This window comes from Cydia splendana, chromosome 1 (genome assembly GCF_910591565.1).
Source record: "Cydia splendana chromosome 1, ilCydSple1.2, whole genome shotgun sequence".
Taxonomy (NCBI): Eukaryota; Metazoa; Arthropoda; class Insecta; order Lepidoptera; family Tortricidae; genus Cydia; species Cydia splendana.
Genome location: NC_085960.1, coordinates 13,925,978 through 13,941,280, shown reverse-complemented (window position 1 = coordinate 13,941,280; position 15,303 = coordinate 13,925,978). Strand labels below are relative to the sequence as shown.

The 15,303-nt window shown below is 36.7% G+C and overlaps 1 protein-coding gene and 1 pseudogene across 1 annotated transcript in view; both read left to right on the top strand.

The window, feature by feature from the left end:
* Positions 1 to 334: 334 nt before the first annotated feature.
* Positions 335 to 15,303, top strand: part of LOC134795652 (uncharacterized) — a 40,196-nt gene continuing 25,227 nt past the window's right edge. The window contains exon 1 of the mRNA XM_063767564.1: positions 335 to 494. Within this exon, the coding sequence (XP_063623634.1) occupies positions 456 to 494 (39 nt within the window). The 5' untranslated portion in view covers positions 335 to 455. The remainder of the gene's footprint in view (positions 495 to 15,303) is intronic.
* LOC134798090 (craniofacial development protein 2-like) lies at positions 4,206 to 5,052 on the top strand (annotated as a pseudogene).

Here is a 15,303-nt window from a genome sequence, read left to right as displayed (position 1 = left end):
AAACGCTAAAGATGGACTCGTATTATTTGAGGGCCTCCACTAGCGTGTCTGCCCTCAAACGACTCGTCCATCTTTTAGCGGTTTTCCATCCTCTCCTACAATGTACTATATAAATCATTGAAGAGTAAGTACGAAGTGGTAGAATTAGTTTACGAATGACTAACAAACGTGGAATGAGATTGAACTTGCCGGTGACGGTGACAGATTGTTCATTTAGTTGAGCCTGTTCCGCCATTGTTTTCAAGTTTGTTTATTAGTAAACAAGTGGTGCCAGCCACTCTATAGATGTCCCGTCACAGCCCACCGGCCCGCAGTCATCTCTCGCGATTCGCATTACCTAGCTGGCTTTCGATCGGGCCACACCACTCACCTATTATCTATCTTATTATGATATTTATGTCTAACTAATAAACAAAAGTTTTAGTAGCAGTTGGATTGTTTTATGTGTGTGAAAGATGCAGTTGTCAGACGTCCTCTGTTTTATATTTTTAACGGTGAGTTTTTTAATATTTAATTATATCAAAATCAATATATTAAAATAGTACCTACCTATACCTACCCCTCAATAAAATTAAAAGTATGCTATTGCAAGAATAGGTGTAGGTATTTTGTGCGCCGCCCTCCTTAACATTTTTTTTATTTGGACCTATAACTATAACCTGATAAAAAAAATAGTTAATTATCGGCCAGTATTTATTTTTGGTGCCGAATTTCTTTTTAGTCAGATTCTGATAAAATTTGGTGGATAGATGAGTTCCCTATTCTGTACAAACTGAGTGCATTTTCAAAATTACGTTTTAAAAATATCACTGTGAAAAAAAAAAACATACATTTTAAAATCACATAGGTACTTAGGATTTCGCATTTATTCAAATCTTCCACATTGTATTCAAATGTAACGGAAAAAACATCGATAAAAAAGTCGGCTCTAGTGGTAGTAGGTAGGTAGTAGTTATATGGTATACATTTTTGTACATGTGGCTTACACATTTTGCAAATTCTTTAACACTATCCAAAACTAACTCACAAAAAGAAAACTACTTATTTTTTTTACCTTTACAAGTATTTGTAGTTCTACTTAGATATAGAAATTTAAATTAATTACACAGACTTCAAATATTTTAACCCAGTACGACTTATTTCAAATTGTGAATTAAGCACAAAAAAACATTAAAATGAGTTTAAAGGAAGCATCTAACACAATTTCATTAATTTCGGAAACATTCTCAGCGTGCAGCATACTGTCACTAACAATTTTTTCTAAGCAATGCACTCAAAAATAAGCATCATGGCATCTTGACCAGATTATCATTGTAATTTCATAAAATGCCATTTTAGAATTCATCGCTTCTAATCATGACATGGTTACAGTGCGACATAAAATAGTAGAAATTAAATAAAATGGAACTAAAAATTTTCCATACTAAATTGTTTACGTCAAAAATGTGACAGTTACGTAGGAAGTGGCGTCCTCAATAATTTTCTACAACTTCTTGTCAGACTATAGGTTAGGTATGACTTTTTGATAACGTGGCCTACCAATCATTCTATGAAATGATTGCCACATCATGAAATGATCAATTGTAAGATCTGGCCATGCCATATAAATTTAACGTAAAAATACACCTACTTTTGACCGCATAGCATAGTATTTGCACCTAAAACTATACCCTTGTTTCAAAAGTCGTATAGGACGTTGTAACGGGAACCTCGGACCTTTCGGAGAACAAGCAAGTTAACTGTCACTGAGCCATAGCAAACAGCTTAAGACAAACAAATTCCGTCACGGACTAAACTTGTTTGAGACCACTTTTACCACTCCATACAATTATGTACGGTATTTTCTAAATATCTACATAGTAAAAAAATTCCACAGTATAATTACAAGTTTAGGAAATAAAGTTGAATTTTAATCGATTCGGATTAAGTGTATAATATTATATCGTCACATAACCGCCGATACAGTTTTTTTAGCAAAACCTCAAGTGCATACTGCTCCATACATTTCAGCTCTTACTTCCCCAATAATTGAGCGCGACCAAAATCAACGCCCTTGAGTGGCAACCTCACCGGTAGCGTGCGTTCAGTCTGCAGATTAAAACACAACAGCGCAAGCAAATTAATGTTAAATGCTATCCTATCATATATCAGCGCGTAAGTACCATAATTATAATCTGAGGTACAATTTGACTCGAGAAAGTGACGTGGTTGATCATATTGTGGCTTTAAAGGGCCCACAGATTACCAGTTCGCCGGACGATATAAGACTGTCAGTTGTTCGAGTTCGAAACTGTCAACAACAACCCTTTTTTTAACTGACAGGCGGATATCGTTCGGCGAACTGGTAATCTGTAGGCCCCTTTAGTGGTAGATGTCGAGACAGAAAACAAGCCGACGTCGAAATCACAATTTTTGTTATAGTCCTTCTCGAGTCAGTGATATTGGGCTCTACACTCATGAATTTATTGCTTACACTGACACACTATAGCACTATCCTATATATTATATTAAGCATGACTCATGTTAGACCGGGCCGTGTCAGGGCCGGAGCTTCCAGAGCTTACTTTTCTATGACATGACAGGCGATCACGTGATGATTTCCATAGAAAACGACACGCCGGAAGCTCCGGGCCGGACACGCCCCGGTCTAACGTGAGTCATCATTTACTCTTTTCACTACAAGTAGGTAAACATTATGATTTTTAAGTATGTCTTTTAATAACAGGCTAAAGTGTAGGTACTGGGGCCCGTTTCTAAAAAGCTTGCAACTTGTAATACAAGCGTATGACGTTTAGCATCGCATGTAAGAAAGTTAGATAGGTTAGAAAGAAGTAGGAAGGTTAATTTACAAGAGTTATTTAATATTAATAAAAATAAAAATAGGAGTATAAGGCCGTGAGTCCTGTATAACGGAGCCGAAAATAGATTAACGTAAGACACGAAAGTCATTTTTAGGAGGCACTTCCCTGCAAGTCTCTACATCGCAGGCATCGCAGTTGGAGACGGCTCAGCTGTGGCTCCGGATCCTCAGCAAACTGAACGGAAACCTTCCGGAATGTAGAGCTTGCGCATAGCGCAACCCGGGGTAGTGCAGGCTAGACTGTTCCAATTTAAACCTCAGACTTGGTCCCTAGTATATTGGACATATTAGAACATGCACTCAACAGTGACTGCGACATCCGGCCCACAGAGGAAGAAATATTAGGAAAGTGATCCTTTAGCATAATTTTAGTGTTCACGGATGTAGCAGTCACAAAGAGAAATATAAAAGAAATTAAAGATTCACAACACTTACCCGATCCAGGGAAATGTACACAGCATATTATCAATAAGGCACGATACAAATAGCAACAAGATAAGTAATTATAATGTATTAGAGATATTTAATATCTTATTTGCAAAAAAATGTCGTAGACGTTCATCTATTTTCTTCATGTGACAGATTTCCGAAAACTATTTTATTTTGTTTTAAAATTTTTACAACCGGCCAGCACAAAGCGCCTAGCGCAAACGAGGTTTAATAGCAAACCGTTACAAGCGGATGCCACTACTTGACAGCTTTTGTTAGAAAGGGACTTCCACTTGTACTACAAGTTAGAAGCTTTTAAGAAACGGGTCCCTGGTATTAAATTATTATATTAAAGCAGATTTGTTTAGGTCGGATTCCTGGTGGAAAGCCAGTGTCGTGCGGTCCAGTGACTGGGTCAGCGTTAGGATTAAATTACATACGCAAGGAAAGGCATCACTTGCCGATACGTAGTTGTTCCAGAGCTTATGTTTTGCACTTGAAAAAGGAGTTATGACACCAACACTAGTTAAACAGCCGGCATATCGCCCTGTCTATGTTTGTAGACAGCGTTTTAACAAGGAAGATCTGAAATATTTTGGAGTCGATGGTGTCCTTTTAATCTAATTTTCTTTAAGTAAAGTCTTGTGGAAATTAAGTCATTCCGGGATTCGTTGCTGCCTAAACTTTACCTTTGAAATCCATAAACATAACCGGAAATGAAGACCAGCCACGTGCGTCATCCAAAACAGCCACGACCACTCTGACAAGAGTGCACGACTGAGAAGAAGAAACTTTACCTAGTGGTTTACTTCGATATACATCAACCCGGAAACAGTGTCCCTCAAATTCGGTGTACTCGACTGCGATCGCCAACCCGCCAGTCAAGCGTGGCGATTATGGCATTCACCCCCCCATCATGCAGGTAACAGACAACATACGCACTATGAGGACTGACGAAAAGATCTGAGAGCTGGAAGAGGAACTGAGCAGATTACACTGGGACATTGTAGGGTTATGCGAAGTCCGTAGAGAAGGGGAGGACACGACAACCCTGAAGTCTGGTAACTTGCTCTACCACCGGGAGGGCGACCAACAGTCCCAAGGTGGTGTCAGGTTTCTCGTTCACAAGTCTCTCGTAAACAACATAATAACTATCGACAGTGTGTCGAGCAGGGTGGTATACCTAATACTCAGAATATCCAAAAGATATTCGCTGAAGGTCATTCAGGTATACGCACCGACCTGTGGGCGCAGCACGGTTCCATTTTTATCGTCTATCACTATGCGCGTCCCTTTCGCACTTACGTACTTGTTAGAACGTGACAGGCATGGTGACAAGGGATAAAAACGCGACCGTGCTAAGCCGCCTGGTCACACTCCGATGGTGAAGTAGAGGCTATGTATGAGGACGTAAGTAGGGCCATACATACTTCTAAAACCTACTTTACTGTTGTTATGGGGGACTTCAAAGCAAAGTTGGGGAAAGAGAAGCGGTGATGAGTTGAGAGTGGGGCAATTTGGGTATGGGCAACGGAACCCTAGGGGTCAGAGGCTGGCCGACTTTCTGGAGAGAGAGGAACTCTTCATGATGAACTCTTTCTTCCAGAAGCCGCCTCACAGGAAATGGACCTGGATGAGTCCTGACGGTTCCACAAGAAACGAGATAGACTTCATCATGACCGACAAGAAACGGATATTCAGTGATCTCTGTGATCAACAGGGTAAAGACCGGTAGTGATCACCGAATCGTAAGAGACTATTGAGCAAAACCAAGGCTCCAAAGTGTTCGCAAAGGACAAGTCTATTGGGCAAAGCCAGCTGACAAAGCTGAAACGGGAAGATGGCAGCATAGCGTCGAGCAAAGCGGAGGTTTTAGGCGAGATCGAGAGGTTCTATGGACAGTTATACATTTCGATCGCAAAGCCCGTTGACAGCTTGGTAGGAGATCCAAGAGCCAAGCTGTCCCGACATTATACCGAAGATATCCCGGACATCAGTCTGTACGAGATTAGGATGGCCCTGAAGCAGCTTAAGAACAACAAGGCGCCGGGCAAAGACGGAATCACTTCAGAGCTTCTGAGAGCGGGTGGAACACCGGTACTTAAAGTCCTCCAGAAGATCTTTAATTCCGTCTTGTCCGAGGGCAAAACGCCTGAAACATGGAATAGAGGCGAGGTGGTGCTGTTTTTCAAAAACGGTGATAACAGCCTATTGAAGAACTACAGACCCATCACGCTCTTGTCATCACGAACCGTCTCGAACACAGACTTGATGACTTCCAGCCTCCCGAACAAACCGGTTTCCGAAAAGGCTATAGTACCATAGACCACATCCATACGCTGCGGCAAGTTATACAGAAGACCGAAGAGTATAACTTGCCATTATGCTTAGCGTTTGTGGACTATGAGAAAGCCTTCGATTCGGTGGTAACATGGGCGGTGCTTAAGTTTCTTCAGCGATGCCATATTGACTATCGGTACATCGAAGTGTTGAAGTGTTTGTATAGTAACGCCACCATGTCGGTCCGAGTACAGGAGCAGAGCACGAAGGCGATTCCATTGCGAAGAGGCGTAAGGCAGGGAGACGTTATCTCTCCGAAACTGGTTACTGCCGTAATGGAAGACGCCTTCAAGCTCCTGGAATGGCAAGGACTTGGCATCAACATCAACGGCGAATACATCACTCACCTTCGGTTTGCCGACGATATCGTAGTCATGGCAAAGTCGATGTAGGAACTCAGCATGATGCTCGATGACCTCAACCGAGTTTCACAACGGGTGGGCTTGAAAATGAACATGGACAAGACGAAACTTATGTCAAATGCCAATGTTGTGCCCATCCCAGCCTCTGTTGGGAACTCGGTACTCGAAGTTGTTGACTCGTACATCTACCTAGGACAAGTAGTCCAATTAGGTAGGTCCAACTTCGAGAAAGAGGTCAACAGCCGAATCCAACTCGGTTGGGCAGCGTTCGGGAAACTACGTAATGTCTTTTCGTCCGACATACCTCAGTGCCTCAAGACGAAAGTCTTTTAATCAATGTATGTTACCAGTGATGACTTACGGCTCCGAAACGTGGTCTTTCACTATCGGCCTCATCTCAAAACTCAAAGTCGCTCAACGAGCTATGGAGAGGGTTATGCTCGGAGTTTTCTCTACGTGATCGAATCAGAAATGAGGAGATCCGTAGACGAACCAAAGTCACCGACATAGCCCACCGGATTAGCAAGCTGAAGTGGCAATGGGCAGGCCACATTGCACGCAGAGAAGATGGCCGATGGGGTCGAAAAGTGCTCGAGTGGAGACCACGGACTAGCAACGACGTCCACCCACAAGATGGACAGACGACCTTGTTAAGGTCGCCGGAAGACCGTATGGAGGGGTACGTCCAAGGGGGAGGCCTATGTTCAGCAGTGGACGTCTTATGGCTGAGATGATGATGATGATGATGACATCAAAGTCAAAAATTAAGGCTCTATAAGCGTTCTTAAATTGCGGCTTGCAGTATCAAGAGAGATGTACCTTTGTTCTTCCACGACTCCATGAAAATCTTTATATTTTGTGTTTATTATCTTTAAGTAGACTATACAAACACAACGATATAGCAAATTGATGCTGTTGATTGGTTTTCAACACTGCCTGTTAAAGACCTATTAACTTATGGACATCACACGTATATGACATATGATTTAGTTTATTTTGTACAATATTGCTGTAGTATGTTGACCTTTAGCGTATGTAGGTATGTACCAACAGTTAACTGATGCCAGTTAAAGTTTATGGGCATCTTAATGGTTCTCTGCTAAGCGAGAAAGGCATTTTTTACTTTTGACCCATAATTTTAGTTCGTAATACGTACCCATGGAAAGAAAGCGCGGTCAAACCAGCTTCGGTAAATTATAATGTCATTTTGATATTATAAGTTACGTAAAATATAATTCTGAGGGCGATGTTCTGCACCTTTAGAAGATCGCTGGAGACTGTAATATATAATCATAGGTAATATGACATGAATTATTTGAGAGGAAAATAATTGCTTTAATCTCTTATTATAATTAAGAAATAGGAAGAAAGAAAGACGAGAAATTGCATAGACGTCTAGTTGAAATAATTAATCATTTTAGTTAACTAAATTACGTAGATACTGTACCTATACATGCATGTTCATAACTACTACAGCATAGGTACTTCATTTTAGTACAACAAAGTAGTTTAAATCAGCTAACCTACCTTTGTTCTAAGGAAAGAAGAAGGAAGGTATGAAAAAAGAGTAGATTTCTATTAAAAACAATGTTTTCATCTATTATTATCATTTATGTACAAGTTGTATACGTACATTTGTGACTAAGGTGTAGAGTGTTCGAAGTTAGAGTTTGTAGAGTTCGGGCGTGTAGAGTTAGTTTGAAGCTTGGCTCTACATGAGATTTGATAACTTTTTGACAGTGCGAACTATATTAGTGTAGTAAATGAAGCAAGTTGTTGTATGGAGACCCATGCATTAATTTCTCAGTCGATGAAATTTTGCTTGGTTACTGTATAGTATGAGCCGAAACTAACATATATAAATATCCAAAAAAAAAAACACTCCTAAGTTAGGTATTTATACGTCAAAATACAAATCTGTTTATATATTGAACCGAGTAATTCCTCAGTCCAAAATTATTTTACCAAATAAGTTATTTGTATCAGTATGTGATACTAGAAAAAAATCTAAAACTTTTGTCAAACATGAGAATATTTTTTTATGATAATTCCTTTTTTGACGCTCATTTTCATCGGAAAATTGCTCTGCCATTTTTTCGTTCTTCTATGATCTTAGAATATAATTTGGCGTAGTGGGTAAGAAAATCCAAAAAAAGACGCATACCCAAGTTTATGTATTTTAGAACTATTAAAAACTGAGAGTAGAAAATTTCTCAGCCTGATTTCTTTTTAAATATATAATACTTAAATCCAAAATATCCAAAAGAAATAGGCTACAAATATAATCCCTTGTACACCTCGCTCCCTATACACTGCTCCCGATGTTTAGTTTTTAATACGCTCGTTATTTTTTTGGATGTTTTTATAGTTGAATGGAAAGAAAACTGTGAACTTAATTCAATAAATAAAATGGATAGAGAAATTTTCCACAGCGAGTAAAAAGGCAGTTTCTGAATAAAGTATACTTACATGGTAAGTTTTTTAGATTTTCAATTTGTAGGTATAAATCGGCAATAAAATGGCATTCCAGTGAAAAAATTTGACTGAGCAATTTTTCGGTCCAAGACACGGCAAAAAAATATATTTTCTACTCATCGACTATAATCTGTGTATTAAAACTTCATATACAACTCTATAACCTCACTCTTTTTAACGTTGGATAGTATGGCACTTCCGACTCAACTAATATAATTGTATCGATACGGTTTAGTCAATTATAAAAATGTTTTAAATTAGAACTTCATACATTTCGATAAAATATTGCTTGTTTAAGGAGACTCAACTCCATACAAATTAGCCAACGATGGCGTTTCGGAACTAATACCGTCGCGGCATCTGTCATACTTCCGTCTACTTAAACACGCTGCTGCGTCGCGTCTGCTTTGTGATTGGTTGGCCAACTCAAACTTTTTTTCACAATGGACGCCCACGAGATTTTCTCTGCATTGAAATTTGAAAACTTGTAAAAGTGTTAAAGTTTTTGTTTTGTGAGTGAAACTGTGAAAAATACTAAATGAAAATGAGTGACAGCGATGAAAATATGTTGCCCACTACCTACTCAGGAAACGTGATTAGATTGAAGGTTGAATTATTCATAATTCAGTACTGGAACTAAGTATTGCATTGGGTTAATTTTGGTAACACTATATTTTTGATTTTTTCCCGTAATTACCCCAGGTGCATACCTTAAAAAATGTACGTAGTAGTTTTTCATATTAACTGTTTTACTATTTCTGTTAACTTGAGTAAAATAAGTCAGGTAGTAGCAGTAGAAAGTATGGTATTATTCATTATTTATTTTAGTTAACTCGTAGAAAAAGTATTGTATACAATAGTGATATAATCAAGTTTTTCAATCTCGTACCTTACTTAGGCAACTCAGCAAGCTTCGTTGCCTAAACACGGTACTCGACTGAAAAACTCTCTATTATATCACGATTGTATAATAAAATACTATTTTGTTAATATTTCTGCGGGGATATTTTTTTTTTGATATTTCATATATTGTTGCAATACGTTACATGAATATGTCTGGAGAAGAAAGTTTTAACGGAGCATTTTTCCGTAAAAAGATATTAACGATTTAAGACTTTAGGTATTTACTTAAATCCTATTATTATTTTTCTTTGGAAATTTATACAATACTTTTTATTTATTGATACTTTATCATACTGTAAAGTTTTTTCTGGCAGAGGAATTACTGCGGGGTCCACTACCTTTATTTACTACACTATATGGCCTCGTCTTAGTAACATTTAACATCATGACAATGTTTTAGTGGTATTTCTATCACATTTTCATTAAACATTCGCAAGTATTCCTTAAAATTGGATTTAACGCATGCTTTCATCGTGATCTTAGCGACACTTATAATATAATTTATAAGTATAAGTATAACAATTTGCGCATAACACTACAAAACGAAAGTGTTCACGCATGGTATGAAATGACACCACTTTAAACCGTTAATGTTACACCGATATCGTCACAGTCAAGTGTGAAGTGACAGTTTTTTATTGGTTCTCAGCTATAGTTTCGCAGAATATTAATACCAATTTAGTGTCCTATACAGTTACAGGGTCTCATGGTGTATTTTTTGCGAGTTAATACTCAAATTTTAGTTATTTTTAGAATCATTTTTGGTTAAATTTTGTAAAACTATTTTCTTTAGTAGTGACCCTGGTTTATGAGGTCCCGGGTTCGAATCCTGGTAAGTGTTTACCACAAATATCTGTCCTTGAGTAATTGGTATGGCTATCGTTGTCTAGTACCCACAACACAACGCAAGACTTTTATCTGTAAAAAGCTATATATTATGTGTGTAAAACTGTCCAGTATGTATATATTTATTTGCCAAAACAACACTACTTAAACTTGAAAGAGCCCAAAGAATTGTACTCAAAGTCATGACCTTTAAAAACTATCGTTATTCAACTACAAGCTTGTACAGTGAAATTTCGGTTCTAACTGTCAGGCAACTATTTATTAAGCAATTGATGCTCATACAGCACAAAACTTCACCTGACTTCCTCTATTCAAGACGAAGAAACGATATTGTATACTCCATTCCGAAACATAGTACTAAGTTTGCAAAACGATTCTCTATGGTTTTGGGCCCAGTAGTCTATAACAAAATTAGTAAAACTATAACCCTAAGAAAACTTACATCAATTTCTTGTAAGTCGAAATTAGAAGAATACTTAAAACTGCTGAGCTACGACAGCACTGAATGTTTAATAAAATGAGTAAATGGCATACACACACATTATTACTTACATAATAAACACACACCCATAGACACACACCTACAGACACTCACCCAATCACACTTCACAACGCTAACACATACCTATAGATTTAAGTAAATACCATACCTGAATATGTACAACTTGACATATTAAATAAAGTTATTACATAAGTTTCATATACCTAATATAAGTATTCGTTTTCACGTACATAACTATGCACCTATATAATTAAGTAAGTATAAAACCTAATTAAAGTTATTTAATAATCGTCTTATCACCCCTATCTAAAAGTTGTAAATGTATTAAAAAAAAATAGTTAAAATAAATAAAAAAGGTAAAATATATATTATAATACTAACTAACAAATCACTATGCCTACTTATATGCATAAAAACAAACCTAAAATGCATCCTTAATAGTTATAATTAACTAATTTATGAGTAATTTAAGATTAATGTGTTTCTTTTGCATATACTACATGTTTACACTTATGACTGCAACTACATCGGAATGCGGTTTTTTTGTCAAGCGACCCACGTGCACGGGTAACATTTATTTAACTCGACTGATAAAATAAATGATGCTAATTATTGACTGTTAAAATATTGAAAATAGAGGATGGCGAATCCTGTTTCCACCGTGATACAGTTTAATACTAGTACGGGGAACAGATGTACGAGTAGCTTACTTCATTCATAAAAATCATAAAATGTTTATATTATTTTATTGTAATCTTTAATACTAACAGTGCAGTTAACTGGCCAATTGTAGACCTTATTCTAACGACTTAGGGATTATGGTTGGTCACTGAACTGTGCGGTAACTACGCCATTATTTTCTTTGCACTTAGCGGCTAAGGTTATTAACTATAATTATAGTTGTGAACTAAAATGTAAGCTAAAATTGTGTCCTTTATTACTGAATAAAGATATTTGTATTTGTATATTTGTATTTATGTAAACAGCAATATTTTATACGAGTCCCAAGACAGAGACAAAAATGATTACTGTTATAAATCTATGATGGATTATAAGAAACGTACCTAATCCAAAATATATGTATATTAACTCCTATAATGAGCCTATGAGTTCACTAAAAGACAACATGTTAGCAATACCAAACAATACCTATGTTGTTAAGGCGACGGTAGCGGTGGGTAAAATTTCAGACTCTGTCAATTTACCCCATTTCACACACAAGCGCACTTCACGCACACTACCTCACTTTACTGGGACAGGTCAGTGACCCATCATGTTTTTTTTAAGATTGGACTTTTAGTTTAGTATTGACCACTAGCCTCCTTTGAGGGTAAAAGCGTTCCATTGAAAGATGAAAGAGAAACAATGCATTTAATCTTGCTTTCCTTGTCTGTTCATGTCACACGTGACGTACTTACCTATTTAATTAATTTGATTGATGACTGTTTTACTACCTAATATCTAATATTGCTTTGTCGAGATACGCGTTTTGTACAATTAAAGCGAATAAAACAAGATGTCATTAAGTCAGATATAAAATGTTATTTACTACTCTATACGGTTTTTCATAAGGTGCAAAATCCATTCAATAGGAATTTAAATAAATAAAGTTTCAGCAGGGTGGCATTTCCATTTTGGCGAATAAAGCGAAACAGAATAGTTCTATCGAACCTGCTTACAAATTTTCACGAGAATCAGTTGAGAAATGTGATCTGCAAAGGAGAACATACAAAAGCATTTTTGCCCAAGCTGAAACGGAGACCTTTGCTAACGCTCGGCCAATGATGGTTTAGGTACACCTATAAAAAATGGTTGTCCCTGCTGTAATTTTAATATCTTTAATCTTTATATTTCAACGGTATAGTTTTGCCTTCAAAAATAATCGGTACGCTAAACAATAGCGGTACCTTACTACTTATACGTTCACGAAATCGGTATCTGCATAACTTGATTGTTAGTAAACTAACCTGAAAAATAATCTCAAAATCACCGAAACATTTATGTACAGTCACCTGCAATAATATGTTACGTCATTAGCGCCAACTTTGCCTCCAGGGAAACTTTGCCCAAAACGACAAACATTTAAACAAATTCGTTAATGTAGAAAAAATTATAATAGTTATGGCCACCCTGCTATTTTTAGTAGAAAATAGGTTATATTTCTGTCAAAACTATATACCAAACTTGTGCATAACTTGACTTGGGAATTTAGAGTTTGAGCGAGTTGTCTAATATAGGGTATATTTCGGCGGGCATAAAATTGATAAATAATGAATGCAAGTAGAAAAAATTGAGAACTCTTTGACAAATATATCCGGGTTTGAGTTATAACACATGAAGCATAGATTATGTCTATTGAGATTGTAAAATGCTTAGGCGAGCCTTATTTGGAAATGGGAAAAAACGGGTGGGCAACATTGCCCAGCAAATTTATTTTAAAGTTTTTACACTTATCGCTAAGTTATTAACAGGGAATGGTAGGATTGCCCAAAACCTTTAAGTGATCCTTAGACATCATCATCATACGAGCTGTATTTGAATACCAAATTGACGTGGGCAATGTTGGCGAAAACCCCGGATATCTTTGCCCACCCTCTAAAACGCAAAAAAATGAGTAAAAACACGATAAAAAATATTTTTTTTTAATAAACTGATGCGTTTGATCACAATGGACGTGCTGAGCAAAAAAAGTCATATGATGTGATGTTTTTTGAGAAATTCGTTTTAAAAAATAAGCGGGCAAAGTTGTTGATAATGACGGTACCTACTCTTCGAAGGCCGCAAAAATATGTGACATGGTCTTATGGTTCTACAAATAAGATCGTGTCAGATATTTTTGCGGCCTTAGTTGTGTAACATAAATTGCAGGCGACTGTACATTTGGAATAATTATTTTATTTAGTTTCAACGAAAGTTTCAAGTTTAGTGCGAAAATACTTCAGATATGCAATATGCACAAAATGTAGACCTAATCGAAATAAAACATTGCTTTTTATAGCTAATTTATAAAACATTCGATACATAGGTATACATAACAATAACTAGAGCGCTATTGGCCTGTAAGCTTCATCTCGGTCTCCAAAGCCGCAAAAACTCGCTAGTACTTAGTGCTGGTCTAGCCGTTATTTTTTCTTGAAGATTTTCAGAGAACAGCACGTACACGCATTATACATATAGATGGAGCGAACCGCATAATCATTATCATTTATTCGTCGCAATCCATGGTATTACAGATCTAGGTACAAGACTTTCAGGTATTACTTATACGAATTACATAACTCTTCCTGTTAATAGGCATTATTTTAAGATAAAAGTTCTATAATATAATACAAGATTACAATTGTCATCAAAATTCATTGACGTACAGAAGTCAAATACGCTTTTAAACTGACGCAAAATGATACCAGCATAATAAAAATTGATCCCAATCAGTAAAGATGAGTCTTTAAACTTTTTTCATTTTAAGCGAGTTTTGAAGGAACATAATACTTAAATTCGACTGTAATCGTATTGTTTTAAGATAGTTTACTGCGGTTTTCAACCATTATAACAGCAAATCAAATTTAAATGAGACGCGAGCTGATATTTATGTACCCTATTTTATGAAATACAATTTATCTACTGGTATACTTTCTCGTGTGCGTATATGATTTAATGTCAATATAATTGTCAAAAGCAAGAAAATCAAGCTGTCATTTTCATTTGAAGAAGTACACGTGTGCTCCGGTGTAGCCCCAACGGGCATCTGACTTGAAGAAGAATTTTGAGTGATGTCGTCAATGTATGGAAATTGTTCGAAAGTTTACATTTGAGATTGAATTTCTGTGTTGTCTTTGTGAGTAAAAATATAAATCGATAATAAATTGGTAGCTGAATTATCTAGCTTTCAGAATCATACAATAATTCAATTACTGTCAAAGACAAAATTGTTTTGCTTCCATCTCAAACGGAACTCCATATTTTGATTTTTTGATACTTTTAGTGTCGATTTGTAGAGAATAACAGCAAATTAAAAATACAATGGCATGAAGAGTCGGTACACGGTTTCTTCGTGAACAAATTTACGTGTAATTTAATGCAATTATTAAACATTTATTGAACAAATTATGGTTACAAAGTGAGGTCTAAATCGAAAACGTCATATACCGGCCCCTTAAGTAAATAAATCACAGCGATATCACTATGAGCAAAAAGAATAGATAGTATAGAGGGGTCCTGTCATTGTAAATTTTGTAGTCACTGTAAATTTACTGCCATCTATCGACACACGACTAAAACTCAAAATGAAAACGTATAAAGTTATCAAAAAATGTATATATATGGATAAATGATTTTATTATTTTTATATCATTTTGATCCATGTTCATTCACTGATATCTATGTGTTAAAATTGTTAAATATGAAACGGTGTCGTTACGCCATCTAGCCGAGGATAGGCTAAAGGTGTGTGCGGCATCTATTCGAGAATGACTTTTACTTGAATTCCGAGGCACGTTTTTAGGGTTCCGTACCCAAAGGGTAAAACGGGACCCTATTACTAAGACTTCGCTGTCCGTCCGTCCGTCCGTCCGTCCGTCCGTCCGTCC